Source organism: Lepus europaeus, chromosome 16, assembly GCF_033115175.1.
Source record: "Lepus europaeus isolate LE1 chromosome 16, mLepTim1.pri, whole genome shotgun sequence".
NCBI lineage: Eukaryota > Metazoa > Chordata > Mammalia > Lagomorpha > Leporidae > Lepus > Lepus europaeus.
The window spans coordinates 728,997-756,878 of NC_084842.1; the positions used below are offsets into that span (position 1 = coordinate 728,997).

The 27,882-nt window shown below is 41.6% G+C and overlaps 1 protein-coding gene across 1 annotated transcript in view; it reads right to left on the reverse strand.

Moving 5' to 3' along the window:
* The window catches only part of HOOK3 (hook microtubule tethering protein 3), a 123,697-nt gene that overhangs the window by 90,602 nt on the left and 5,213 nt on the right, over positions 1-27,882 (reverse strand). Inside the window, exons 2-4 of the mRNA XM_062213695.1 lie at positions 23,131-23,216; positions 7,740-7,812; positions 4,291-4,341 (exon numbers count right to left, since the gene is read on the reverse strand). Coding sequence (XP_062069679.1) covers positions 4,291-4,341; positions 7,740-7,812; positions 23,131-23,216 — 210 coding nt within the window. The remainder of the gene's footprint in view (positions 1-4,290; positions 4,342-7,739; positions 7,813-23,130; positions 23,217-27,882) is intronic.

The window sequence follows — 27,882 nt, forward strand, 5'->3', positions numbered from 1 at the left end:
AAATAAATAAATAAGTCTTTTTTTTCCCTTTTTAAAAATTTTTATTAATATAAAGAGAACAGATTTCATAGGTACAATTCTAAGATAACTATACTTCCTCAGCCTTCCTTTCTCCCTCCCTCACCTCTCTCCTCCCTTCCTTCCTTTTAATGTTTGCAAAAACATAATTTCAGCCGGCGCCGCGGCTCAGTAGGCTAATCCTCCGCCATGTGGCGCCGGCACACCGGGTTCTAGTCCCAGTTGGGGCACCGATCCTGTCCCGGTTGCCCCTCTTCCAGGCCAGCTCTCTGCTGTGGCCAGGGAGTGCAGTGGAGGATGGCCCAAGTTCTTGGGCCCTGCACCCCATGGGAGACCAGGAGAAGCACCTGGCTACTGCCATTGGATCAGTGCGGTGTGCCGCCGCAGCGCGCCTAACACGGCGGCCATTGGAGGGTGAACCAACGGCAAAAGGAAGACCTTTCTCTCTGTCTCCCTCTACTGTCCACTCTGCATGTCAAAAAAAACATAATTTCAATCCACTCTATAATGACAGGCTAAATGTACCACTAACCATAATATTAAACAAAAAGCAGAAAGAAAACAGTTCCACAGGAGTATAAACAAGGGCTAAGAACAACAATCAAATCACAAGATCCCTTTTTCATTCCTATATATTTTTTGTATTCCATATTAACTACTACAGATCAGAGAAAACATGTAATTTCTGTCTTTTGGGGACTGGCTTATTTCACTAAGCATAAAAACAAAATTATTCTTCTCGGCCGGCACCGCAGCTCACTAGGCTAATCCTCCGCCTTGCGGCGCCGGCACACCGGGTTCTAGTCCCGGTCGAGGCGCCGGATTCTATCCCGGTTGCCCCTCTTCCAGGCCAGCTCTCTGCTGTGGCCAGGGAGTGCAGTGGAGGATGACCCAAGTGCTTGGGCCCTGCACCCCATGGGAGAGCAGGAGAAGCACCTGGCTCCTGCCATCGGATCAGTGCGGTGCACCGGCTGCAGCGCGCTACCGCGGCGGCCATTGGAGGGTGAACCAACAGCGAAAGGAAGACCTTTCTCTCTGTCTCTCACTGTCCACTCTGCCTGTCAAAAATAAAAATAAAAAATAAAAAAATAAATAATAAAAAATTATTCTTCTCAGCCAAAAAGATCTAATAAACATACCCATGGGAAATAAAACTTGACTAAAAACAAAACATTAAAGACTTGTCCGTATAGCAAAATATCTAATATTAGGCTGGTGTGCACATTTACGTATCTTAAATACTATATTTTTCTTGGAAAAATCTTTTTTCAATATTTTATTTTTTTAAAGTCAATATTATTATTATTTTTAAAGATTTATTTATTTATTCAAGAGGCAGAATTACAGACAGAGAGAAAGGTCTTCCAACTGCTGGTTCACTTCCCAAATGGCTGCAACAAAGTTAGGCTGATCCAAAGTCAGGAACCAGGAGCTTCTTCTGGGTCTTCCACATGGGTGCAGGGGCCCAAGTACTTGGACCATCTGCTGCTGCTTTCCCAGGCCATTAGCAGGGAGCTGGATCAGAAGTGGAACACCTGGGAGTTGAACTGGTAAGCACATGAGATGCTAGTGCCACAGGCAGAGGCTTAGCCTACTACGCCAGAGCACTGACCCCTATTTTCAGTACTTTAAATAATATTCAAGATGATCAGAAAGTTCAGACCAGCTAGTGTGTGACAGCACTGTTGTCAGGAGCTGGTATGTAACAATCACTACGTCACTTACTTCATTGCTCTCATTATATAAGAAAGTAGTTGATGGGGCTTGGCGCTGTGGCACAGCGAGTTAAAGACCTGGCGTGCAGTGCAGGCATCACATTGGTGCTGGTTTAAGACCTGGTCGTTTCACTCCAGATCCAGCTCTCTGCTATGGCCTGGGAAAGCAGTAGAAGATGGCCCAAGTCCTTGGGCCCCTGCACCCAAGTGGGAGACCTGGAAGAAGCTCCTGGTTCCTGGCTTCAGATCAGCCCAGCTCTGGCCATTGCGGTCATTTGAGGAGTGAACCAGCAGATGGAAGGACACACACACACACACACACACCCCGCCCTCTGGCTCTACCTCTCTAAGAAACTCTGTCTTTCAAATAAATAAAATAAATCTTAAATCTTAAAAATTAAAAAAAAAAAAAAGAAGGCAGCTGATATGGCAAGGATGAAAGGGAATTAAGAGAAGGGTGTGACTGAGGAATGGGATGAGGGGTGATGCTCAAGGGAGAGGGTCTTGGAGATGAGCATGAGTTAGCAATGACCATAGAGGAGGAGAGCACGCTGCACACAGGTATAAAGGCTCGGAGGAAAACAAGTAGGGAACTAAGATGAACGCAATGGTGGTGGTGCGATGGCTGAGGGGGAAGTAATGTAAAGGTGGTTGCAGGGGTCATGTGGCACCTGAAAGCTCATGGTAAGAAATGTGGATTTGGGGGTCAGTGCTGTGGTATAGTAGCTTCCATCTGCGGTGCCAGCATCCCTTAAGGGCGCCAGTTCATCTCCTGGTTACTCTTCTTCCAATCCAGCTCTCTGTTGTGGTCTGGGAAAGTAGTGGAAGATGGTCCAAGTGTTTGGGCCCCTGCGCCCAAGTAAAAGACCCAGAAGCAGCTTCTGGCTCCTGGCTTCAGATCAGCCTAGCTCCGACCATTGTGGTCATTTGGGGAGTGAACCAGTAGAAGGAAGACCTGTCTCTGTCTTTCCCTCTCTGTGTCTATGGCTCTATCTTCTCAAATAAATCTTAAAAAAAAAAAAAAAAAAAAAAAAAAAACAGAAATGTGGATTTAGGGGCCAGCATTGTGGCATAATAGGTAAAGCCTACACCTGTGCTGCCGGCATCCCATATGGGTGCCGGTTCATGTCCAGTTACTCTACTTCTGATCCAGCTCTCTGCCAATAGCCTGGGAAAAGCAGCATAGGGCAATTCAAGTGCCTAGGCCCCTGCCATCCACATGGGAGACTTGGATGAAGCTTCTGGCTTTGGCCTGGTCTGGTCCTGGTCATTGCAACCATCTGGAAAGTGAGCCAGTGGATGGAAGATATTTCTCTCTCTCTCTCTTTAACTCTTTAAGATAAATAAATCTTTTTTAAAAAAATGTGGATTTGACTCTCAAAGCATAGAAAGCCATGCAAGACTTAAAGATGGAAACTGACATCATCAAATTTATATTTTTAAAAATCATTCTGGCCTTACTTGGGAGAAAAGACTACAGAGGGGACAAGAATGAGATTATTTTAGTAATCTAAGCTACAGCTAATGTTGCTTGGGACAGGGGTTGGAGGGTAGCAGCAGGGCTGGAGAAACATGCATTGTGAAGGCCTGGGAGAAGGCAGGCCTGTGCCATGATTTCAGAAAGGCTTGGGCAAGATGGTAAGTCACAGAGATGGGCAGGCCAAGGTCATGGGAACAGATGTAGGTATAAGAGCAGGTAAAGCTTGTGGGGAAACAAACTGTAGGGAAATGATGCAGGTGGCTTCTAGCAGGGCAGTGCCCACTGAACGTCTTTTACAGTGAAACTTAACATGAAAACTAGTTAGCTGTATTGCCCAACTTCTCCTCAGGAATGTCTGGCTGTTCTGGTACAGACTCAGAGGCTAAAACGAGTTCATCCACAGGTGGAGGTATGCCAAGGAATGAAATGGAAGAAGGCAGCGGAGGTGTACAGACCCTGTCTACCTTCACAAGTCAGGGAAGAAAGGAGACAATGGTAGCATAAAGTAAATTCAACAAAAATTAGGGGCCGGGGCTGTGGCGTAGTGTGTAAAGCTGCCACCTGCAGTGCATCCCACATGGGCGCCAGTTCTAGTCCCGGCTGCTTCACTTCCAATACAGCTCTCTGCTATGGCCTGAGAAAGCAGCAGAAGATGGCCCAAGTCCTTGGGCCCCTGCACCCGCATAGGAAGACTTGCAGGAAGCTCCTGGCTCCTGGCTTTGGATAAGCACAGCTCCAGCTGTTGCAACCAAATGGAGAGTAAACCAGTGGATGGAAGACCTCTCTCTCTTTCTACCTCTCCTTCTCTCTGTGTAACTCCTAACTTTCAAATAAATTAATTAATCTTTAAAAAAATTCAATAAAAAATAACAATCATCTCCTTATGACCCAAAATATGTAAAAAAGACTATTCATCTACCAATCACCTAACAGACAGTTGTTTAAAGCAATATCCAAAAACAACAATGAAGACAAACTGATTAATTTTAAGGCAAATTTTCCTTTTCTTGTAACTACTATAAAATTAAGCTATCCTACAGGAACATTTCCAAGCAGAATGAGTAAAAAAATCCTTACCTCATGATTATAATCCAGTATTCCTTTTAAAATTTTCTTTAAATTGCTTATCTGTTTAAAGAGAGAGAAAACAACTGAGTAAGAGATGCAAATACAGTTTAACATAAGAAATTTATGAGCCAACCAATCACTCTACATGAAGTATACTAAAGTTGAATAAAACTCACCTGAAAATCAGATACCCAAAATACTCTGAAATCAAAATTTTTTAAAATTTCAATTATTTGAGAGGCAGAGAAAGGAAAGAAGAAAGTGTGAGAGAGAGATCAATCTCCCATCCAATGATTCACTACCCAAATGTCCCAAATGGCTGGGATTGGCTGCAGCAGAAGGTGGGAGTCAGGAACTCAATTTGGGTTGCCTACGTGGGTAGCAAGGACCAATACTATCACCTATTGTCTCTCAGTGTCTGCATTAGTAGGAAGCTGGAATCAGGAGTAGAGCCAGGACTTGAATCCAGGCACTACATCATAATCTCTACACCAAATACCTGTTCCTTAAAATCTGAAACTTAAAAACAAAAGTTTATTTGAAAGACACAGTGACAGAGAAAGGGGGAAACACACACACACACACACATACACACAATCATCATCTAGTGGTTCACTCCCCAAGTGCCTAAAACAACCAGAGCTGGGCCAGGCCAATGCCAGGTGCCCAGAATTCCATCAGGGTCTCCCACATGGGGGCAGGGATCAGGTACTTGGGTCATCATCTACTGTTTCCCAGGTGTATTTGTAGGAGGTTGAATTGGAAGCAAAGGAGTTATTCGATATGGGATGCAGGTGTCCCAAGCACTGGCTTAACCCACTGGCCACAATGCCTGCCCCAAGATCAAGCTGACTCTCAAAAAGTTTGATTTCAAATTAGAAGTGCTCAATCTGTATTTGAAGAAGTCCTAGAACAGAAAAAGCAGAGCCTGGAGCTATTAAGTAAGAGTCTCTGCAAGGGCTGGTGCTATGGTGTAGGGGGTAAATCCTGGCTGCTCCACTTCTGATCCAGCTCCCGGCTAATGTGCCCGGGTAAGCAGCGAAGGATGACCCCTGTGGGCTCCTGAACCCACATGGGAAACCCAGAAGCTCCTGTCTTCGGATGGGCCCAGCTCTGGCTATTGTGGCTACTTGGGGAGTGAACCAGAGGAAAGAAGATATTAAAAAAAAAAAAGTCACTGTGGTACAATCCAGTGGTAAGACGTGGGAGAAAATAAACTAAAACTCTTGTGTATTTATTTTTAAAAAATGCATTAATAAAATTAATATACTTGAAAAACTGGGCTACACAATGAATCATGTATGGTGTTCATTTTTCTCATATTTTAACATCTGAGTCTTATGAATCAATATAATTTAAAACGGCAGTTTTCCTCCATCACAGAAAGCTTTTTATCTCAACTTTAATCAGTGGCATCATAAAACTGAAGAAGTGTAACACAGGGTAAAACAAGAACACTAGAAATTTCAGCCCTGATAGCATTCTCTGTATCACTAGCACTGCCACAGTCAAATGAAGATATGTGGAGGCTTATTCGTGTGCACAGGGGGAGGTGCAGCTCCCTCTCTGCTTAACAGTAAGTAGCACTGCTTTAAACATCCATGAATCGTCATAAACATCTTACAACATTAAAAAGTAATCATTTCAATAGCCTGTTCTTGAAAGATTGTTTAAAAATTAAAACAGTACCATTAGAAAGTTTCCATCTGGGATTGGCACTTGGTACAGCTGTGGCTTGGGGTGTCAACACCCCACATAGGATTGCCTGGGTTTGTGACCCAGCTCTGCTTCAGACTCCAGTTTCCTGCTAACGCACACCTCGGGAGACAGCAAGAGACAGCGCAGACAGCTGAGTCCCTGTCACCTGTGAGGGACCAACACTGAGTTCCAGCCTTCTGGCTTCAGCATGGCCAGCCCCCCGTGTTGTGGGCATTTGGTGGAGTAAACCAGAGAATGGGAGATCTCTCTTTCAAATAAATAGTTTCCGTTCACTAACAATTAAAAAAAAAAAAAGGAATTATATTTGACAGACCTAAAACCTAAACAGTCAATACTTCTCATCGAACAGGTATCTTAGGGGAAACATAAAGACAAACCAAGTTTAGCATTTAAAGTCCATGTAGGAGACTAGGATGGAGCTCTGGATTGCTTTTCGGCCTGGATCAGCTCCAGGTGTTGTGGCCATTTGAGGAGTGAACCAAGGGATGGAAGATCTCTCTATCACTCTGCCTTCCAAATAAAAATAAGAAAACAATTCCTTTAAAAAGTCAATTAACAAATGATAGGGACACAGAACAACAGGGGTGGTGCGGATGCTGCTCCAAAGGCAGCACCTGTGGTGATGAACCAGTTCTGCCTCTTCATTGTGGTGATGTTATAGGAAGCTACAATCAAGACAGCATTTCACAAAACTCAGGACACAAAACAGTGCAGTAAGACTGAACTCAGAATGCAATGTGAACTGTGCCGATGTCAGTTCCCTAGTTTTGACCCAGTATTATGGTTACACAAGATGTTACCACATGGGTGAAGGGCATACAGAACCTCTGTCTACATTTTTTTTTTTTGGTTTGCAACTCCCTGTGAACCTGTAGTTTAAAACATAAAGAAATAACTTACTGGGTTGCAACCACCATTTTAAAAAAGTATAATAAAAACATTACTTTATAAATGGTAAAAACTTGTTCAGCTATATGCATGCATACTTGTACATTTAGGTGGGCAACAGGTTACAATGTAAACTATTTCTTATTGTTGGTTTTGGTCAAAGGGAGCTTGAAAAATACTGAAACATAAGGTTACTAAGAAGGAAATGAGAGGCTGGCACTGTAGCACAGTAGGCTAAGCTTCTGCCTGCAGCGCTGGCATCCCATAATGGGCACCGGTTTGACACCTGGCTGCTCCACATCCGATCCAGCTCTCTGTTATGGCCTGGGAAAGCAGTGGAAGATGGTCCCAGGGCTTGGGCCCCTGCACCCACGTGGGAGACCCAGGAGAAACTCCTGGCTCCCAGCTTTGGACCTGTCCAGCTCCGGCCATTGTGGCCATTTTGGGAGTGAACCAGCAGATAGAAGATCTGTCTCTCTGCCTCTGCCTCAAACTCTGCCTTTCAAATAAATAAATAAATCTTTAGAAAAAAAAAATAAGGAAATCAAAATGTTTCACTGTCTCAGTGTTTTGTTATTCTAAGTACTGGACATACTAACTTTATTTCTGTGAGATACACCCCACTACCATCTTCATGGCCCCAAAGTCCATACCTGCATCATCATGCTTTACTGACTTACATTCTGTCACATCAAGATGAGAAACTTCAGGTACTGCTAAGCTTCAATTCTGTATTATATCACCCTAGGTCACCTGAATTTCTAAAGCTTACTGGAGACATCAGACTTTAAAAAAATCAATACATATTATATATACACAGATCTCTTAAACAGATGGAAAAATAAAAATACCTTTAGCCTCCAATTATCTCCTACTTCGGTTTTGATTCTGTTTAGCCAGTTTTCATCAAAATATGCGGGATCTCTGCAAATAAGGAAAAGCTAATATATTAAGGTCATGTAGCTAGCAAGCTAAGAAAAATCCAAAAAACAAAGAAAACTGAATCTCAACCCATATCATCACTTACCTGAACTGTAAAAATGTATTTGCCACATATCAGCCACTATAAAACTAAGTGCATGCAATTAGAGATTTATCAAAACCTGACTATTATTTTATAAAAATATGCATTTTATCACAAACTAAAAGGCAAAAAATGGTAATTTACATTTATTTTAAGAACAAGTTATAGGTAAATACATTAAACTAGAATTAATTATAGATAACACATGTATATTTAAAAAGTCAAAACCAACGACATGTTTTTAAATAGACAAGACAAATATATCACAGAAGGAAAATGAGTTTTTCAGTTATTATTTAAATGACTTCACTTATCAGAAAGGTCACCAATAACATCATTGAATTCCAATTTTTTCAAACATTACAATTCTAATTTTTTAAAACCTATTTTCTCAGATGTAGTACTAGGCACCAAAGTTGGACACAATTTCTGTTTGCAAAAGGCTTAAAATCTAAGATAACCATGGTGTTAGCAAACATCAAAACAAGGATAGAATCTGAACACAAATATTTTTCCTGGGAAAACCTCCTATGGTTCTCAATAAACACTAGGTAGTAAAGGAAAAAAAAAAAAAAACTTTAAAAAATGAACTGAATTTTAAAGACTAAGAAATTAAATGATCTGTTTGAGACCATAATGGAACTCCAGTGCTGTCCTACTCCACAACTCCTATGTCCAAGGTCAGTCAATTGGTCTTTTTTAAAGATTTATTTACTTATTTGAGAGGCAGAGTTAAAGACAGAGAGAGAGATCTTCCACTCACTGATTCACTCCCCAAATGGCCACAGCTGGACCAGGCTGAAGCTAAGAGCCAAGAGCTTTTTCTGGGTCACCCATGCACCTGCAAGGGCCCAAGCACTCGGGCCATTCTCCACTGCTTTCCCACGTGCATTAGCAGAGAGCCAGATCAGAAGTGGAGCAGCCAGGATTTGAACTGGTGCCCAAATGGGATGCCAGCACTGCAGACAGTGGCTTAACCCTCTACACCACAGCACCAGCCCCTAAGGTCTTTCCATAGCACCACAACTGTCTTTATTCAACCCAAAACAGAACACAGTGAAACAGATGTGTTTGAGAAAACTAGATCTCATCTATCACTCAACCTAATACATACAATCAGTACTATGCTTTATTCAAATTAGTTCTGAATGAAGCTGATTTAAATGTCATTTAGAATTTTTAGCTTTTATTATGAAAAGGAAAATGTACTTATTCAGCTAATAACTGTATAAGAAAGAACAGCTACAATGAAGTTGCCTTTTTAGAAATCTGTTAGGACGATTTTTGATGCCTGTGTTATGTCACCTGATAACATACTAACTTTACTGTCTATATGTCAACTTAAAAACAGCTTTATTGAGATGTAATATAATTTACCCATTACAATACATTTTAGCATACAGTACTCACAGAACTGCACAACAGTCATACAATCTAATCTCAGAGCATTCCCATCTTCCCAACAGCAAACTGTCCCTCCCATTTTCTCCTCTAGTTCTCGGAAACCACTAATCTACTTTCTGTCTATAGATCTGCCTATTCTGGATGCTTTATAGAAATGAAACCAAACATATGTGGTCTCTGTGGCTTCTTTCACATAGCACATTTTTAAGGTTTATCCATACTGTAGCACATATTAGCACTTCATTATTTTCTGTGGCTGAACAGTATTCCACTTACGGATATATAGTCATGCTCCCCATACTGAAATACTGATCACATAAATGATAGTGGTCCCTCAAGAAGTAAATCACCTGGTAACTCTGGAGCCATTATGTTCACACAATGATGCCATCACACTAAAACGCCATTTCTTAGAAAGTATTTCCATTGTTAAGCAGTGTGTGAGTATATGACATTTTGTTGATCCATTCATCAGCTGATGTACATTTGAGTTGTTTCCACATTTTGGCTATTATGAACAATGATGTTTCCCTTTTTTTTTTTTTTTTTAAATGTAATCCTTGATTTTTTTTTTTAAAGATTTATCACCTTATTTGAAAGTTACAGAGAGGCAGAGACTGACAGAGGTCTTCCATCCACTGGTCCACGCCCCAAATGGCTGCAATGGCCAGAGCTGTGCTGATCCAAAGCCAGGACCCAGGAGCCTCCTCCAGATCCCCCACGTGGGTGCAGGGGCCCAAGGACTCAGACCATTTTCTACTAATTTCCCAGGCCTTAGAAGACAGCTGGATCGGAAGTAGAGTAGCTGGGACTCAAACTGGCACCTATATGGGATGCCTGCACTGCAGGCGGTGGCTTTACCAGCTACACCACAGCGCCAGCCCCATGATGCTTCTTAAACACTCCTATACCAGCTTCTGTCCATACGTGTGTGTTTCATTTGGGTACGTGCCTAGGAGTGGGACTACTAAGTCCCATCATAACTCTATGTTTAGCATCTGAAGCACAGCCAAATTGTTTTCCAAAACCAGTTGCATCATCTTGCATTCCTGCTGGCAATGTACGTAGGTTCCAATTTCTCCAAACTTTTGCCAATACTTGTAATTATTTGTCTTTTTAGTTACAGCAATCCTAGTGCATTTGAAATGGTATCTCACTGTGGTTTAGATTTGCAGTTTTCTAATGCCTAAGGATGCTAAGCATCTATTCATGTGATTACTGATCATCTGTGTGAATCCTTTTTGGAAAAATATCAGTTCAGATTATTTGCCCATTGAAAAATTTTTCTTATGAAACCTTAGGAGTTTTGTTGCTAATTTTATTTTAATATTCAGGACAAACAGACATACAATGTGTAAATATTGTCTCCCATTCTGATCTATCTTTTCACTTTCTTTGTGGCATAAATTGCATATATATATATGTATTTTTAATATATTTTATTTATTTGAAAGAGGCAAAGACAGAGTGAATAAGCCAGCTCTCTCATCTAGTGGTTCACTCTCCAAATACCCTCAAGGGCTGGGTCAAAAGCCATAAGCTGGAAACACAATCCAGGTCTTGTACTTGGGTGGCAGGTGAGCCATCACTACTGCCCCCCAGGGTTTGCATTGGCAGGAAGCTGGCTCCTGGAGCTAGAGGTAGGAATTACATTCATGTGCTCCAACATTAGGCCAAATGCCTACTCCCAAAGTTTTTTTATCTTTATTTTTAAGATTTGTTTATTTATTTGAAAGTCAGAGTTACATAGAGGAGAGGCACAAAGAGAGAGAGAGAGAGAGAGAGAGAGAGAGAGAGAGAGAGAGGTCTTCCATCCGCTGGTTCACTCCCCAGTTGGCCACCAACGGCTGGAATTGCGCCAATCCAAAGCCAGGAGCCAGGAGCTTCCTCCAGGTCTCCCACATGAGTGCATCTTCTACTGCTTTCCCAGGCCATAGCAGAGAGCTGGATTGGAAGTGGAGCAACCGGGACTCAAACTAGTGCCCATATGGGATGTTGGTAAGGCAGGTGACAGCTTTACCCACTACGCAGCAGTGTGGGGCCCAAAGGTTTTCAATTTCGATTAAGTTCAATGTATCTATTTTGTACGGTGGTGTCATATCTAAGTCACAAAGATTTACTCCTATATTTTCTTTTACCAGTCTTACCTAGTTTTACATGTGGGTCTTCTATGTGGGTCTCTGATCAATGTGTACTTAGTAAGAAGAGCGCTGGCTTCACTGTACACATGTAGCTAGTCACACCCATCTATTTTTGTGTCAGGTTTAATTTAGTGTTTTTAGCATAGATTCTTAACGATAACAACAAAACTTACGACAAAAGTAAAAAACAAAATAAGACAAAAAAATAGATGAGGTTCCTTTGTTAAGAGAAACCAATCTGAACAAACTTAGACAAAAAGGGCAACTTACCAGAAGATCACTGAGGGACGATATGGTACTAAGAGAGTTGGGTCTCACAAAGTACTGCAGCAAGGGTGTGAACAGTGCTCATCTCCTGACATTACTCCATTTCTTTCTGTGCATCTACACCATTATTCTCTATAAACCAACTTTTTTCTGTTTCTTCCATACACAATTGGTTACATCCATGTTCTGTGTCTTTATCATTTCAGTCAACCAATTAAAGAGTCATTTGAGTCCAAATTTTAAAACCCAAGAAAAGGGGCTGGCTCTGTGGCATAGCAGGTAAAGCCGCCTCCTGCAGTGCCAGCATTCTGTATGGGTGCCAGTTAGAGCCCCAGTTGCTGCACTTCTGCCATGGCCTGGGGAAGCAGTAGAAGATGGCCCAACAAAGGACTTAAACAGACATTTTTCAAAAGAGGAAATGCAAACGGCCAACAAATACATGAAAAGTGCTAAGGATTACTAGCCATCAGGGAAATGCAAATTAAAGCACAATGAGGTTTACCTCACCCCAGTTAGAATGGCTTTCATACAGAAATCAACAAACAACAAATGCTGGTGAGGAAATAGGGAAAAAGGTACCCTAATTCACTGTTAGTGGGAATGTAAACTGGTAAAGCCACTATGGAAGACAGTATTTACTCAAGGGAAATGATATTAGTATATGAAAGAGTCATCTGCACCCCCATGTTTATGCAGCTTAATTCACAATAGCTAGGACATGGAATCAATCCAAATGCCCATCAACTGAAGGCTGGATAAAGAAATTATGGGATATGTACACTATGGAATACTACACAGCAAAAATTAAAATGAAATCCAGTCATTTACTACGAAACAGAAGAATCTGGAAAACATCATACTTAGTGAAATAAACCAGTCCCAAAGAGACAAATACCACATGTTCTCCCTGACCTGTGATAACTAAGAGTATGGTAAAAAGTGAAATTGACACTTTGAGAAGCAAAGACTTGAATAGTCCTTGTCTTGACTGTTGAGGAACAGTTTTTTGTACTACTTGTCAAACTTTTTACTTAACAGAGCTAAACATATGTGTATAAAGTCAACTGAAAATAGATCTCAGCAAAAAACAAGAGTGAGAAAAGAGAGGGAGGAGGTAGGAGGGGTTGGGAGTAAGGGTGGCAGGGCAGACACGATGGGAAGAATCACCATGTTCCTAAGGTTGTAACTACGAAGTGTATGAAGTTTGTAACTGTAAACCTGTATAGTTCTACACAGATTCCTATGGACTTACTTCTAAGGGTACAGTTTAAAAACTTGCCATGGGACCCTAAATCCCCTTAACCTGGGTGGTAAAAATACCATCTTAAGTGTTAAAGTGATCATATAGACAGGATTAGGGATCTGGTAATAATAATAGAATTAAAAAGGAGTGACTGCTCCAACATGGGAAGCAGTCCACACAGCAGACTCATAGAATGGCAATCACTTTACATAGCACCCTGACCTCAGAATCAGTCCTTAAGGCATTCTGGTCTGGCTGAAAAGCCCACGAGAGCATGGAAAGCCAAGACACTGTGGCAAAAAATGTCCTACATGAAGGACCTCAGTGGGTGAGACCCCAGTGGAAAGAAGTAATCATCAAAGAAGGAGATACTTTTCTCTGAAGGGAGGAGAGAACTTCCACTTTGCTTATGGCCTTGCCTAAATACTTATGAAGTTTGTGGATTCAAAAGGCTTCCATAGCCTAGGCAGCTCATGTCAAGAACCTCGGGTGATCACTGATGTCATAAGAGTGTTAACTGTTACATTAATAAGAGTCACTATGCACTAACTTCCTATTCAGGACCTCTGTCCTCAAAGAGTTGTATTATAACTATGTGTAAGTGCTCTGAAAAAATGTATCATTCTTGGGTGCTTCATTAAAGTTAATAAAGTTTCAAAAAAAAAAAAGAAGTAAAATTAACTTCAAGATGCAATGACTTTGAACAGCCCTTGTCTCAACTGTTGAGAAACTTTTTGTTTTGTTTTGTTTTTTACTGTGCAAACTGTTGAACTCTTTACTTAGTACAGAGTTGGTTTTCTGCAAATAAAGTTAATTAGAAATGGATCTTAGAGGAGAATGGGACTGGGAATGGGAGATGGAGGAGGAGGAGGGGTGGGAGAGTGAGTACGATGGTGGGTATAATGGGAAGAATCACTATATTCCTAAAGTTGTACTTAAGAAATGCATGAAGTGTGTATTCCTTAAATAAGAAGGTTTCTTTGGAGGGAAAATAAATAAATTGATCAGTTAAAAAAAAAGAAGAAGAAGAAGATGGCCTAAGTCCTTGGGTCCTTGTACCCACATGGGAGACCAGGAGCTCCTGGTTTCGGATTGGTGCAGCTTTGGCTGTTGCAGCCATCTAGGGAATGAACCAGTGGATAGAAGACTGACCTCTCGACCTCCCTCCCTCTCTCCTCTCTCCTCCCTCTCCCTCTCCCTCTCTGTCTTTCAAATAGATAAATAAATCTTTAAAAAAAAAAAAAAAACTAAGGAAAATCCAAATAATCCAGTTGGAGTGTTTTGCATCCTGGGCTGTAAGTAGGACACACATGATGCTGGGGGAAGGAGGACAGCATCTGTCAGGAAAGGTGAGCTACCAGAGAAAGGCATGCTGTAAACAGGGCAGACATCACCCAAAAGTGTTTTTATAAAACCTCTAACAAGGGGTGGTGTTGTGGCACAGTGGGTTAAGCTGCCACTAACGACGCTAGCATCCCATACTGAAGTATGGGTTTAAGTCCCTGATGCACTGCTTCTGATCCAGGTTCGGGCTTATATGCCTGGGAGGCAAATGATGGCCCAAATACTTGGGCATCTGCCACCCACATGGGAGACCAGGATGGAGTTCCTAACTTCTGGTTTCCCTGGCAGTTGTGACCATGTGGGGAGGGAACCAGCGGACGGAACATCTCTTAGATGAAAGATCTCTGTCTCTGTCTTCTTACTGTTTTCTCCTTCTCTCAGTTACTCTGCCCTTCAAATAAAAAATTTTAAAAAGAAACCCTCTAAAAAAGTAGACAATGTGAAGAAAATATGAATTCAACTAAAATAATAAGAATTATAAAAATCAAATCAAAAGTTCAAAAATAGTCAATGTTATTTTTGTTAGATAACCTAAAAAACTACAATCTAAAAATTATGGTCCTTGGCAATCAAGTATTAATTCTTTCCAATCAAAAAAAGACTCACAAGGAGGAAAATCTGTGAGTCGGATACTCTGTGGCTGAAACAGGGAGGCAGACATGGTGGTTGAACCACCTGGGGGCAGTTCCTGTTATCTCAAGGCCTACTGGATATGGGTTTGGTTCTTCTTGGTCTGAAGATAAACAGATTCCCTGCCTGGATCAGGCTCATACCAGAGTAGGAAGTCAAGTCTGATCTAGATGAACTAGAGTTCTTTACACATTCACTGTGCTACATTAGCAAGCTAAATGACACACCAGCCACAACAGGAAACACCAGGTCACATAAAGAGTGGTAGCTGGGGCCGGCGCTGCGGCTCACTAGGCTAATCCTCTGCCTTCGGCGCTGGCACACCGGGTTCTAGTCCCAGTCGGATCGCCAGATTCTGTCCCGGTTGCTCCTCTTCCAGGCCAGCTCTCTGCTGTGGCCCAGGAGTGCAGTGGAGGATGGCCCAAGTGCTTGGGCCCTGCACCCCATGGGAGACCAGGAGAAGCACCTGGCTCCTGGCTTCGGATCAGCGCGGTGCGCCGGCCACAGCGGCCATTGGAGAGTGAACCAACGGCAAAGGAAGACCTTTCTCTCTGTCTCACTGTCCACTCTGCCTGGCAAAAAAAAAAAAAAGTGGTAGCTGGTGGGAGGGAAGTTGGGGGGGGGGGGCGGGAAGCCATTGTAACCCATAAGCAAGCTGTACTTTGGAAATTTATATTTACTAAATAAAAGTTTAAAAAAAAAAAAAAAAAAGGCAGGCGCTGCGGCTCAATAGGCTAATCCTCCACCTGCGGTGCCGGCACACCGGGTTTAGTCCCGGTCGGGTCGCCAGATTCTGTCCCGGTCACTCCTCTTCCTGTCCAGCTTTCTGCTGTGGCCCGGGAGCGCAGTGGAGGATGGCCCAAGTCCTTGGACCCTGCACCCGCATGGGAGACCGGGAGAAGCACATGGCTCCTGGCTTCGGATCAGCGCAGTGCGCCAGCCGCAGCGGCCATTGGAGGGTGAACCAACGGAAAAGAAAGACCCTTCTCTCTGTCTCTGTCTCTCACTGTCCACTCTGCCTGGCAAAAAAACAGAGTGGTAGCTACATTCTGAGAAATCTGGTTCTGTTTCTTAACATGACATTTTTATTAGAAAACCTGTATTATTTTTAAAATAAATGTCAGTTCTTGGCATTAAATAACATGTGCAGGAGGCCATTGGTTTGGACTGAGCTCCCGCACTGGGCCCAACAAAACAGACCACAACCGTCCCTCTGCTGAAGTTCACACCAACCAGCTGAAACTAAGCTGCTTATCTGACCTGAGCATCGGGAGAGAGCTGGACTGAGAGGACAGCCAAATCCCCAAACAAGCCAGCTTTAGCTTCAAGATAAAGAAGTCCCCTTTGCTTTCACCTTTACAAGGAAAGTAACTCTGAAATGACCCATCTATTTTCCAGTTTCTACTTCTGCTTTCTCTCAATAAAACCAACCCCCTCTGCCTGGTGCATTGGAACACTCACTCTACTTTATAGAATGAAGCATTGTCTAATTCTAGAACACATGAATAAAAGCCAATTAAGAGCTTTACATTACATTTGTTGTAATTTTGTCCTTGAACTGTAGGTATGACTATTTCCTAATGATTTTTTAAATTATCCAAAATAACCATCTTGGTAGTCTGCCACTAAATGTGTATTACAGAGTTAACTATAATAAGTTTCACATCCATAATGACAACAAAATACAGTGAATTATCCTTAGCTCCTACTGAGCAATGCAAGTACACAGGCATTGATTCTAGTTAAACCAGAGAGTTTAGGGTTCTATAAAAATAAAGATATCCAGTGTAAGGCATTCCATTGTCTACAACCTGACCTTCAATTTTACCACAATTGGACTTTTCTCTATTTTTTTCACCTTTTTTTTTTTAAGATATTTTATTTATTTATTTGAGGCAGAGAGGGAGAGTGAGAGAGAGGGAGGGAGAGAGGGAGAAGGGGAGAGAGAGAGAGAGAGAGAGAGAGAGAAAGTCTTCTACCTGCTGGTTCACTCTCTAAATGGCCACAATGGCCAGAGGTGGGCCAATCCAAAGTCAGGAGTGGGGATCTTGTTCCAGGTCTCCCACATCGATGCAGGGGCCCAGGCCCTTGGGCCATCTTCACTGCTTTCCCAGGCCACAGCAGAGAGCTGGATCAGAAGTGGAACAGCTGGGACATGAACAGGCACCCAAACGGTATGCTGGAGCTGCAGGCGGAGGCTTAGACAACTACACCACAGAGCTAGACTCTTTTGTCCCCCTTCCTGAAACTTTGAAGCACCACTTTTACTTCTGTCCTTACTGTTTCAGTCAGCATGAGGTTATAATCGTCATCTCTGGTTCCTGACACTCATTTCCTAAAACATTTGGAATTTTGAGTCAGGACAGAAATGTCTTGTAATTCATAATGAGCCCTTCTGGACCACACCAGTATTTATTTTATACTAATGTGATTTATTGTGGGGTTACCTAGATAGCTTCAGGATGGGGTCTGACACCAGAACAACCAATTCCATGATTAAAGGTTAAACTTTCAACCCCTTTCCTTGACTTCCAGCAAGGGGAGAGGGAATGGAGATTGAGTTTCACATGGCCAATGATTTCATTCATGTCTCCTGTATCAAAACCCCAAATAAATTTAAAGGTTGGGCATTTGGCCTGGAAGTTAAGATGGCCATCAGGACACCAGCATCCCACATTAGAAAGCCTGGGTTTGATCCCCTGCTCCAGCTCCTATTCCAGTTTCCTGCTAAGACACTCTGGGAGGCAGTAGGTAATGGCTCAAGTGATTGTGATCCTGCCATCCAAATAGGAGACCTGCATCGAGTTCTGGGCTCCTGGCTTCAGTGTCTAAGCCTTTACCAGAATGCCAATCAAGAAGCTGCAAGAACCCAGTCTGGTAAGAGTTTTCAACATACAATGTGTGGAAGTGTGTGTTGGTTGAGCAGGTAGGGCCCTCCTGCTCCCTCTTTCCTACATCCTGCACACTCCCCTAACCCTTGATATAAAAGCCCTAGCACACTGCTTCTCAGGGAGGCAGTTTGTTTAGGGAACGGTAGCTGTCCACTGTCTCCTTACTTGTCACAAGTAAATAAATCTCTCCTGAGAAACTCCCATTTGAAACTAAACATCTGACAATACTCCAAGAGAACAGACCCCTGTATCTGCTAATAGCATTCCTCCTTAATCTCTCATTATGTTCATCTTCAATGTTCCCTAAACTAAGCTCATGACACATCCAGCACTCCTCCAAATGGATCTCTTTCCTTTCTCCCACATCAATGTGTTTGCTTAAATCAGAAAATTAAAAGTCAACTTCAACATCTCCCTTCACTAACCCTATACTAATCATCAAAATCTGCTAGTAGCTAGCATTCCATCTTCATTTTGTACCACGCTCCTCCTCTGCATTAGCCACTTAAACATAGCAGTGTTCACATATCCCATCATCCTTCAGGACTTCTGCATACGTCCTGCCCTCTGCTAAGAAATGTTAGGAATCATCTTTCAGATCCAACTTCTCTCTACTTCCTCAGGTGAAATGCTTATGATTTCCTAGACTAAGCTAAATATGCCTCTTACAAACCTTCATAACACTGTATACTGCTCCTCTGTTGAATTTGCTACCATATCAGTTTTCTTTTCTTAGTTAATTAAAATCAGGTCTTCCCCATATTATAAACTCCCCAACTCCCTTAGGAAGATACATCCTTGTATAACCAGTACTGGACACAAAACAGCCATTCGATCAACATCAAATGAACACAGAAGTAATAAAATGTTGGTGAGGATGCTTACATTACACAGCTGCTCAATATATTCTCTAATAATGTGGATAAATTGCACAGGCATTAGCTTGAATGAGAGACAAAGGAGTATATATACAGTATTATTCCACTTTTAAGATGTCCAAGAACAGGCAAAAATAATAGACAATGGTGTAGAAATCAGAATCATGGCTATCTCTGGCATTAAGATGTATTGATTAGGAAGGAGCATATAAAAGGAACCATCAGGATCAGAAATTTCTATACAAGCTCAATCTGGTGACAGTTACAAGAAGATATGCACCTATGAGTAAAATCTGTCCCTTTTTAAAGATACTCTTCTATATATGTCATATTGCAACAAAAGGAAGACATTCTAGTGAAAAATAAAAGTAGACAACTAAAGTACTGAGGAGAAATATGCCCACAAGACCATGGCATGTTGAAACAACTACTTTACAGAACAAAATTTTCACTGCAAATGAACAAATTAGAATGTTTATATTCATGTTACAAAGCGATGTTATGATATGTGCATACCATGTGGACTGATTAAATCAAGTTGGTCGCCATCCAGCACCTCAAATACTTACCTTTTTTTCACTATGAGAACATTTGAAATTTACTCATTATTATCAACTATAGTACCATGCTGTGAAATAAATATTAAAAAACTTAAGTTTTATACTCTAACCATCACCTGCCCATTCCCTCTCCCCCATCTCCTAAGTCTCAGGTCACCACCACCATTCTACTCTTTGCTTCTATGAATCCAATTGTTTTATAGATTCCACATTTAAGTGAGATCATGGACTATTTGTCTTTCTGTGTGTGGCTTATTTCACTGAGCACAGTGACATCTTCCAGATTCATCCATGTTGTTACAAATGACAGAATTCCTTTTTTCTTAAAAGGCTGAACAGTATTTCATTGTGTAACTACACCATTTCTCTTCATTTATCACTTCTGGACTCGTAGGCTGATTCTGTATTTTGGCTGTTGCACAGTGATGCAGTGAACATGAGAATGCAGATGTCTCTTCTATACACTGACATATTCTGAAAAATGGCAGTCCCACAGTGTAAGAGTTGCTTCTGTTCTACATCCTCACCAATGCTTGCTGTCTTTCATCTTTTCAATGACAATCATTCTAAAAGGTGTGAAGTGATATCTCATCATGGTTTTAAATTGTATTTTCCTAGTGATTAGTGATTCTGAGCATTTTTTCAAAACCTTATTGTTGTATGTGTTCTTTGGAGAAATGTCTATTCAGGTCCTTTGTTCATTTATATTTTATTTTAAAGATTTATTTATTTGAAAGGCAGAGTGAGAGCAAAAGCAAGAGATAGAGGGAGACAGGGAGAGAGAGATCAATCTTCTAGTTCACTCCCAAAACAGCTTCAGCCAGGCTGAAGCCAGGAGCCAGGAGCCTTTCCAGGGGCATCAGCAGGAAGCGGATCAGATGTGAAGGCACTCAGCTATGGCGCTGGCTCTGTACATTTTAAAATCAGGTGACTTGTTTTCTTGCTTTTGAACCTTGTTCCTTATATATTTTGGAAATTAACCCCTTATCAGACCTTTGGCTTACAAATATTTGCTCACAATCTGTGGAGTATCTCTTTCCTCTATTGCTTCCTTTGCTGTGTAGAAGCTTTTGAGTTTGATGCAATTCCATTTGTCTATTTTTGCTTCTGTTACCTGAGAATCATTGTCAGACCAATGTCAAGAAAAATTTTCCCACTTTCATCTAGCAGTTTTAGTTTCAGGTCTTATCCGTTTAGAGTTAGTTTTTTGTTTACTAATTTTTTTTTTTTTTAATTTATTTGACAGGTAGAGTTATACACAGAGAGAAAGACAGAAAGGTTTTCCTTCCATTGGTTCACTCCCCAAATGGCCGCTATGGCCGGCGCTGCACCGATCCGAAGCCAGGAGCCAGGAGCCAGGTGCTTCCTTCTGGTCTCACATGCGGGTGCAGGGCCCAAGCACTTGGGCCATCCTCCACTGCCTTCCCAGGCCACAGCAGAGAGCTGGACTGGAAGAAGAGCAACTGGGACCAGAACCCAGTGCCTATATGGGATACCAGCACCACAGGCAGAGGATTAACCAAGTGAGCCACGGTGCCGGCCACTAGAGTTCGTTTTTATATACAGTATGACATGAATGATCCAGTTTCAGTCTTCCACATGAGTAAATCAAGTTTTTCCATCACCTTTGTTGAAAAGGCTGTCCTTTCCCCATTGTGTGTTCTTGGCAGCTCTATGGAAAATCAACAGATTACATCCAGAGGTGTGTGAGTTAATTTCTGTGCTCTCTGTTCTGTTATATTGGTTGGTGTGTGTTTTTATGCCATTAGCACAGCTTTGTGATAGTTTGAATTCAGGTATGTGATGTCTCAAAGACTTGTTCCCACTCAAGACTGCCTTTGCTATTTGGAGTTTTTGTGGTTTCATAGAAATTTTTGGATTTTTTCTTATTTATGTGAAAATATTGGATTTTTTGATAGAGACTGCACTAATCGTGCAGATGGCTTTAGGTAGTATGGACATTTTAACAATACTGTTTCTTTTAATCTTTGAACACGGATTATCTTTACATTTATCTGTGTCTTCAATTTCTTTCATCAATGCCTTACAGTTCTCAGTACACAGATCTTTCACCTTGATTAAATTTGTCTAAGTACTTGTTTTTCATAGGCATTATAAATGGGATTAATTTCTTGATTGCTTTGAAGATAGTCTGTTAGTGTATAGAAACACTACTGCCTTTTTGTATGCTGATTCCATATTTTGCAATTTTACTATATTCATTAATTAGTTCTCAGTTTTTTGGTAAACTCTTTACAGTTTTCTATATATAAAACATCAGCAAACTTCAACAATTTCAACTCTTCCTTTCCTGCTTGGACATTTTTTAAATCTTTTTCTTGCCTAACTTCTTTTGCTAGGACTTCTAGTACTATGTGAATAGAAGTGACAAGAGTGGGCATCTGTATCTTATTCCTGAGATCTTGTTCTGATAAAATAATACACACATTCTTTCTTTTCTTCTTGTTGAATGACAGCAATTCTATTCAAACTAACTTACATAAAAAATTCACTGGTACACATCTGAAAAGCTCACTTAGCTAGGCCCCATACCCACAAATAATTTTTATTTACAGAACTTCAGTGAAACTTTCCAGACCACTGGAAAGGTAAAAGTTATTGGGGCACCTCTTCAAGGAGACCATGAAAACTACAGATCTCTCATCTCAGAGTGCTAGAAATCAGAGCAGGTCAGCTTCCAGTGAAATCTTCTTGAACTGCTTTGAGAGCCTGTGTGCCTACACATCTAGAGACATCAGCTGAGTACACTAAGTTACAGAAGACAACAAATACTAGTGCAGTTTCCAAACATGAGTCCTTGGCTCAAAGGGCACAAAGACATTCTCTGGCCATTTGACTTGCTTCTCAGATGGGCAATTCTAGAGCTTGTCACAAGGTAAGTAACAGCAAGAATTCATTCAATGATACTGATTCCCAACAAACTTTAGAAAACCTCAGTCAAATGTAAATATTTAATGTCATCAGGCTAGGGAACCCACAGATCATCAAATTATAAAAGTATCCTGAAGTCACACCAATCCCAATGATTTCTTAAATTCACATAATCCTTTATTTTAAAATTCCTAAGTCAAAAGTTAACAGTCATGTAATATCAATTTTAAACTATTATGTTTTCAATGTATGCAGAAGAAAAGAATCAAGTATGTTTTATACATCCCAAATACTTTAGTCATTCACCAAACATGAACACCCATGACACAGATTAAAGCAGAATTAACTGCTAACATTTGACCATTCTGACCTATAAAGAATGGTCATTTCATACTCTTTAACCCAAAACCAGGCACTTTCCTAGTTGCTGGGACTCAACAGTGAACAAAATAAATTTCCTGGCTTTGTAGGGAGCTTGTATTCTCTGTGTGTATGTTTGCAAGAGGAAGAACTATAGAAATGAACTACCAAATACATGGCATTATCAGATGATAGTACAAACTTTGAAGAACACGAAAGGTTGAGGGGTAGAGTATAGCAGAGTGGTTGGTGCTATTTTATATGGGAGGTCAGGGAAAGCCTCAGTGTTATGACAACATCTGAGCAAAATCCTAAAGAGAAAGGGAGTAACAGATCATGCTACAATGGCAAAATCTGGTCACCGACATGAAACTTCTGCCAAAAAGTACAAGAAATACTTCTGCTAAAACCACTGGAGTGTAACAATTACAGCCCTAATTAAACTTGCAACCCATCTATTCCTAACAAGCACACACAATCAAAATCATCACTGCTGTTATGGTCCTTATTCTAGATAAAACGTAAGTTTCATACATTTTGTTATCCATGTTTTCAACCAAGTAAATATCCTATATAAGAACATCATAAAAATAACCACTTATTCTTACATCTTTTGAAGAACCTGGGCCATCACAACCCCACTCGTTAAATCTTCCACAGTCTGGCATGGTGCATCCACATTAAATGTCTGGATCTAAAGAGAGAAAAAGATTCTATGGTTAACTACATAAACATTACTCAGGCTTTGTGTATGCATGTGTGTGTGAGAGAGATGATCTCATCTGGGAGCTGGAATAAATTTTTAAAAACAGAATAGTTGGGACATTTTTTTCCTTTATGGGAAATTTCCAGCAGATTGTCATTGCTAATTTTTCCACTGGTAAAAGAAATTGTGCTAGACATGAGTGACTTCCCAGCACCCATTCTACTTACAGATGATCGGTCTAAGGAATAAGAAATCAGAGTAACCCTCCACTATTGACTAATGCAGGAATAAAAAGGGCAAAGAAAGTCTGGACTAAGGAGAGACAGAGACAGAGACCTCTGAGAAAGAAAAGCCAATCTCCTATTGATATGAGTGAGTATGCTGTCTCAATCACTGCTAGTAGTCACCTTTCAAATTCTAAGGAAATCGCTCTTAGAATGATGCCAGTGCAGTGGGAGGCAGGAAGAAGGGGTAGAAAAAACTTGAGGTAAAAATGGAATCCCTGAATTAAAAAATCCTGAAGCTTCCTATTACATGACACAAATTTCTCTATTGTTTAAGCCTAGCCAGGTCAAGGTTCCTGTTCCTCAGAGCCAAGATATTATTACAAGTACATGGAAGTCACCCTTATCATGGCTAGGTTACTCAATTCATTTTGATTTCAAATATATTCTGAACTAGAACTACTTGTGCACTAGTCAACAAAACATGGCTGAGACATGTTACACTTTTCCTAATCTCTAAAAATAAGTGAACGCAGCTAACAGTAATTATAACCAGTAGTGTAACCAGGAAATAAACTATTGAGAATAGACACAGGCCATCCTCTCGAAGAATTTAGTGAAACAAAACATGTTACAGGAAGTATAAATAGCAAGCACAAAAATTAGAATTGAGAGTGGGATGCAATCTAGGAATGAAAAGAGGCTCCGTATGGACTGGGTGGGAGAGTGAGAACTGGAGGAAGAGATGGAACAGGGACAAAAGTAAACTGGTAAAAGATGGGGCTAAAGGAAGGAGCATGCTCATGAAAAACCCTGTAAGTCATTTTTGGATTTTCCCCTAGGGGCAATAGGGAGTAAGCAAAGGATTTTAAGAGGAGTGTGAGGCCATGAGATTTGCAATGTATAAAGATCATACTGGTGAGGCCGGCACTGTGGCACAGCAGATAAAGCCACGGCCTGCAGTGCCAGCATCCCATGTGGGTGCCTGTTCGAGTTCTGGCTGCTCCACTTCTGATCTCGCTCTCTGCAATGGCCTGGGGAATCAGCTGAAGATGGCCCAACTCCTTGGGCCCCTGTGCCCGCGTGGGAGACCTGGGAGAAGCTCCTGGCTCCTGGCTTCAGATCAGTGCAGCTCCAGTCATTGTGGTCATTCGGGGAGCGAATCAGCAGATGGAAGACTCCTCTGCTTCTGCCTCTTCCTCTATGTAACTCCGCCTTTCAAATACATAATCTTAAAAAAAATTTAAAAAGATCATACTGGTTGCAGGACGATGAAAACACTAGAGGAAAAGAAGGGGGGGCCCTATTTGAGTAGGTTAATATTTAATACAGATGAAGCTAAGCTAGGTAGTGACAACAGAAATATTGGGAGTAACACTCAAGAACCATGTATTTTCACACACATTTTAATTTATTTATTGGGTTAGGAAAGAAGTAAAATTGCTGGTTCACTTCGCTGTATCACAACATTTATAAAATCTTTTTTTACATAACTATTGGGGCTACCATTGTGGCACAGTGGGTTGGATCTCTCAGTTTGCATCCCAGCTGCTATGCTTCTTATCTAGCTTTCTGCTGATACAACTGTGAAGGCAGCAGAGGGATGGCCCAAGTACTTGGGCCCCTGCCACCCATATGTGAGACCAGGATGAAGTTCCTGGATCTTGGCTTCAGCCTGGTCCAGCCCTGGCTGTTTAGGCATCTCAGGAGAAAAATCAGAAAACGGAAAATCTCACTCTCATTCTCATTGTCTTTCAAATGAATAAATAAATCTTCCCCAAAAAATCACCAAAAAATATTTTTTTTTGACAGGCAGAGTTAGACAGTGAGAGAGAGAGACAGAGAGAGAGTTATAGACAGTGAGAGAGAGACAGAGAGAAAGGTCTTCCTTCCAGTGGTTCACTCCCCAAATGGCCGCTACGGCTGGCACTGTGCCGATCCAAAGCCAGGAACCAGGTGCTTCCTGGTCTCCCATGCAGGTGCAGGGCCCAAGCACTTGGGCCATCCTCCACTGCCCTCCTAGGCCACAGCAGAGAGCTGGACTGGAAGAGGAGCAATCAGGACAGAATCTGGCGTCCCAACTGGGAACTAGAACCCAGGGTACCGGCGCCACAGGCAGAGGATTAGCTAAGTGAGCCGCGGCGCCAGACACCAAAAAATATTTTTAAAAGAACTATCAACAAGTACAGTCCGTAGCACCTTCATATTTTATATAGCAGAGCCTTATGAGTAGCAAGTTATAGCTGGAAAGGCGAAGCAACTTATCTTAAAGGACCTCATAGTAAGTAGTTTTTACTTAAGTTACCTATTCAGGAGAGGTTATGATAAGAAAGTCCTTCTAAGCCACCCCCTGACATGCTAGAAACTCAATAAAAATTACTAAGCAAAAATGTGGAACAAATAAACATCATCTGCAGGAAGTATTTTGAATTTTACCCGTACCATCTGTACCGCCTCCTCACTGGTAAGGTGGTAATTATTTTAAAAGAAACAACCACCTGTTCTCACGTTACACTTGCTACATGAATGGCCCACTAAAAAACAAAACAAAAACAGAACCTTGTAGGTGTGATTAGAAGGGAAAAGGCTCCTTTATCTCTTCATCAGGAACCTTAGCAGAATGCCCAATACCAAACAGGCCCTCAGTCAACACTGCTTCAAATGGAATGAACTAATTCTCTCTCTCTCTCTTTTTTTTTTTTTGGACAGGCAGAGTGGATAGTGAGAGAGAGACAGACGGAGATAAAGGTCTTCCTTTTTGCTGTTCCTCCAATGGCCGCTGCAGCCGGTGCATCTCGCTGATCCGAAGCCAGGAGCTTCTCCTGGTCTCCCATGGGGTGCAGGGCCCAAGCACTTGGACCATCCTCCACTGCACTCCCTGGCCACAGCAGAGAGCTGGCCTGGAAGAGGGGCAACCGGGACAGAATCCGGCGCCCCAACCGGGACTAGAACCTGGTGTGCCGGCGCCGCAAGGTGGAGGATTAGCCTGTTAAGCCATGGTGCCGGCCTGGAATGAACTAATTCTAATCCCCAGTTTTACTCCTAAATTGCAATGTAACCTTAAATGTATACCTTCAATTCTCTTTTTCAAAGGTACTTGTTGCTTTAATTTTTACTTATTTGTTTACTTGAATGGGGGATGGGAAGGGAGGGAGGGAGGGAAGGAATGAGGTAAGCGGAGAGGGAGGAGAAGAGAGAGAGAGGGAGGGGAGGGAGAGGGAGAGAATCTCCCATTTGCTAGTTCACTCTGCCAGCAACACCTGGGGCTGGGACAGACCAAAGTCAGGATCACTGCCTCTCAGGATGAAGATTAGCAGAAAGCTAGAATCAGAAGCAGAACTGAGACTCAAACCTAAGCATTCTGATATAATACCCACCCCGTTCTCATCTCACTTAGTTTTTCCATGTGAAGACTGGGGAAAAATAACTTTTGGAGGCGTATGTGGCTTAAGGACTGAATGAGAAAAACAATGCATATTAGGGATTTTTTAAAGCCTGAAGCAGTGCTCCCCAAATGCACATCACACACAGGAAGTCAGGAATCTATTTTTAACAAACCTATCCAATAACTCTCATGTAGCTAGGCGATGGTTTGGCATTTGGAATCCTCTGATCTAACGTACTACCAAATATAAGGATACAAGATTAGAAAACTGCTTCTGGCCAATTAGAAGAAACAACTAATTCAAAAAAGCAAATAATTTAAATACTTTATTTCTTTTTTTATGACATATAAAAAGCTAAATTTTACTTTGATTCTTAAAAATTTATTTATTTATGCGACCACCTACTGGTTCACTTTCCAAAGTGCTTACAAAAGCTGGGGCTGGGTCCAAAGCAGGGAGTTGAGACCTCAATACAGTCTCTCTTGTAGAGGATAAGGACCCAACTACTTGGGCCATCACCTGCTGCCTCTTAGGGTCTGCATTAGCAGAAGCTTGAATTGAGAACAGAGCTAGGACTTGATTCCAGGCACTCTGATATGAGATGAGGGCTTCTTAACTGCTGGACCAAATGCCTTCCCCTACGGTTTCCAATTATTTTCTCAGTATTAGCCATTGAGCTGCACAGTTGCTCATGAGTTACACGATGTCCACCTCTGGTTTTGATAAAGAAGTGAAGTAGATCTCAAAGAAAATTTACCCCTAGAGTCTTGTTTTTGTGGTGACAGAAATGTTCTCAGAATTAGACACAACAATAACACAACCTTGTGACCATATTACAAAAGCAATAAACTGTATACTTTAAAAGGATGAATCTTATGGCATATAAATTACATCTCTCTCTTTATAAAATATTTATCTTCTTATTTGAAAGGCAGAGTTACAGAGAGGCAGAGGAAGACAGACAGAGAAGTCTTCCATGCTCTGGTTCACTCCCCAAATGGCCACAACAGCCAGAGCTGAGCCTATCCGAAACCAGGAGCCAGA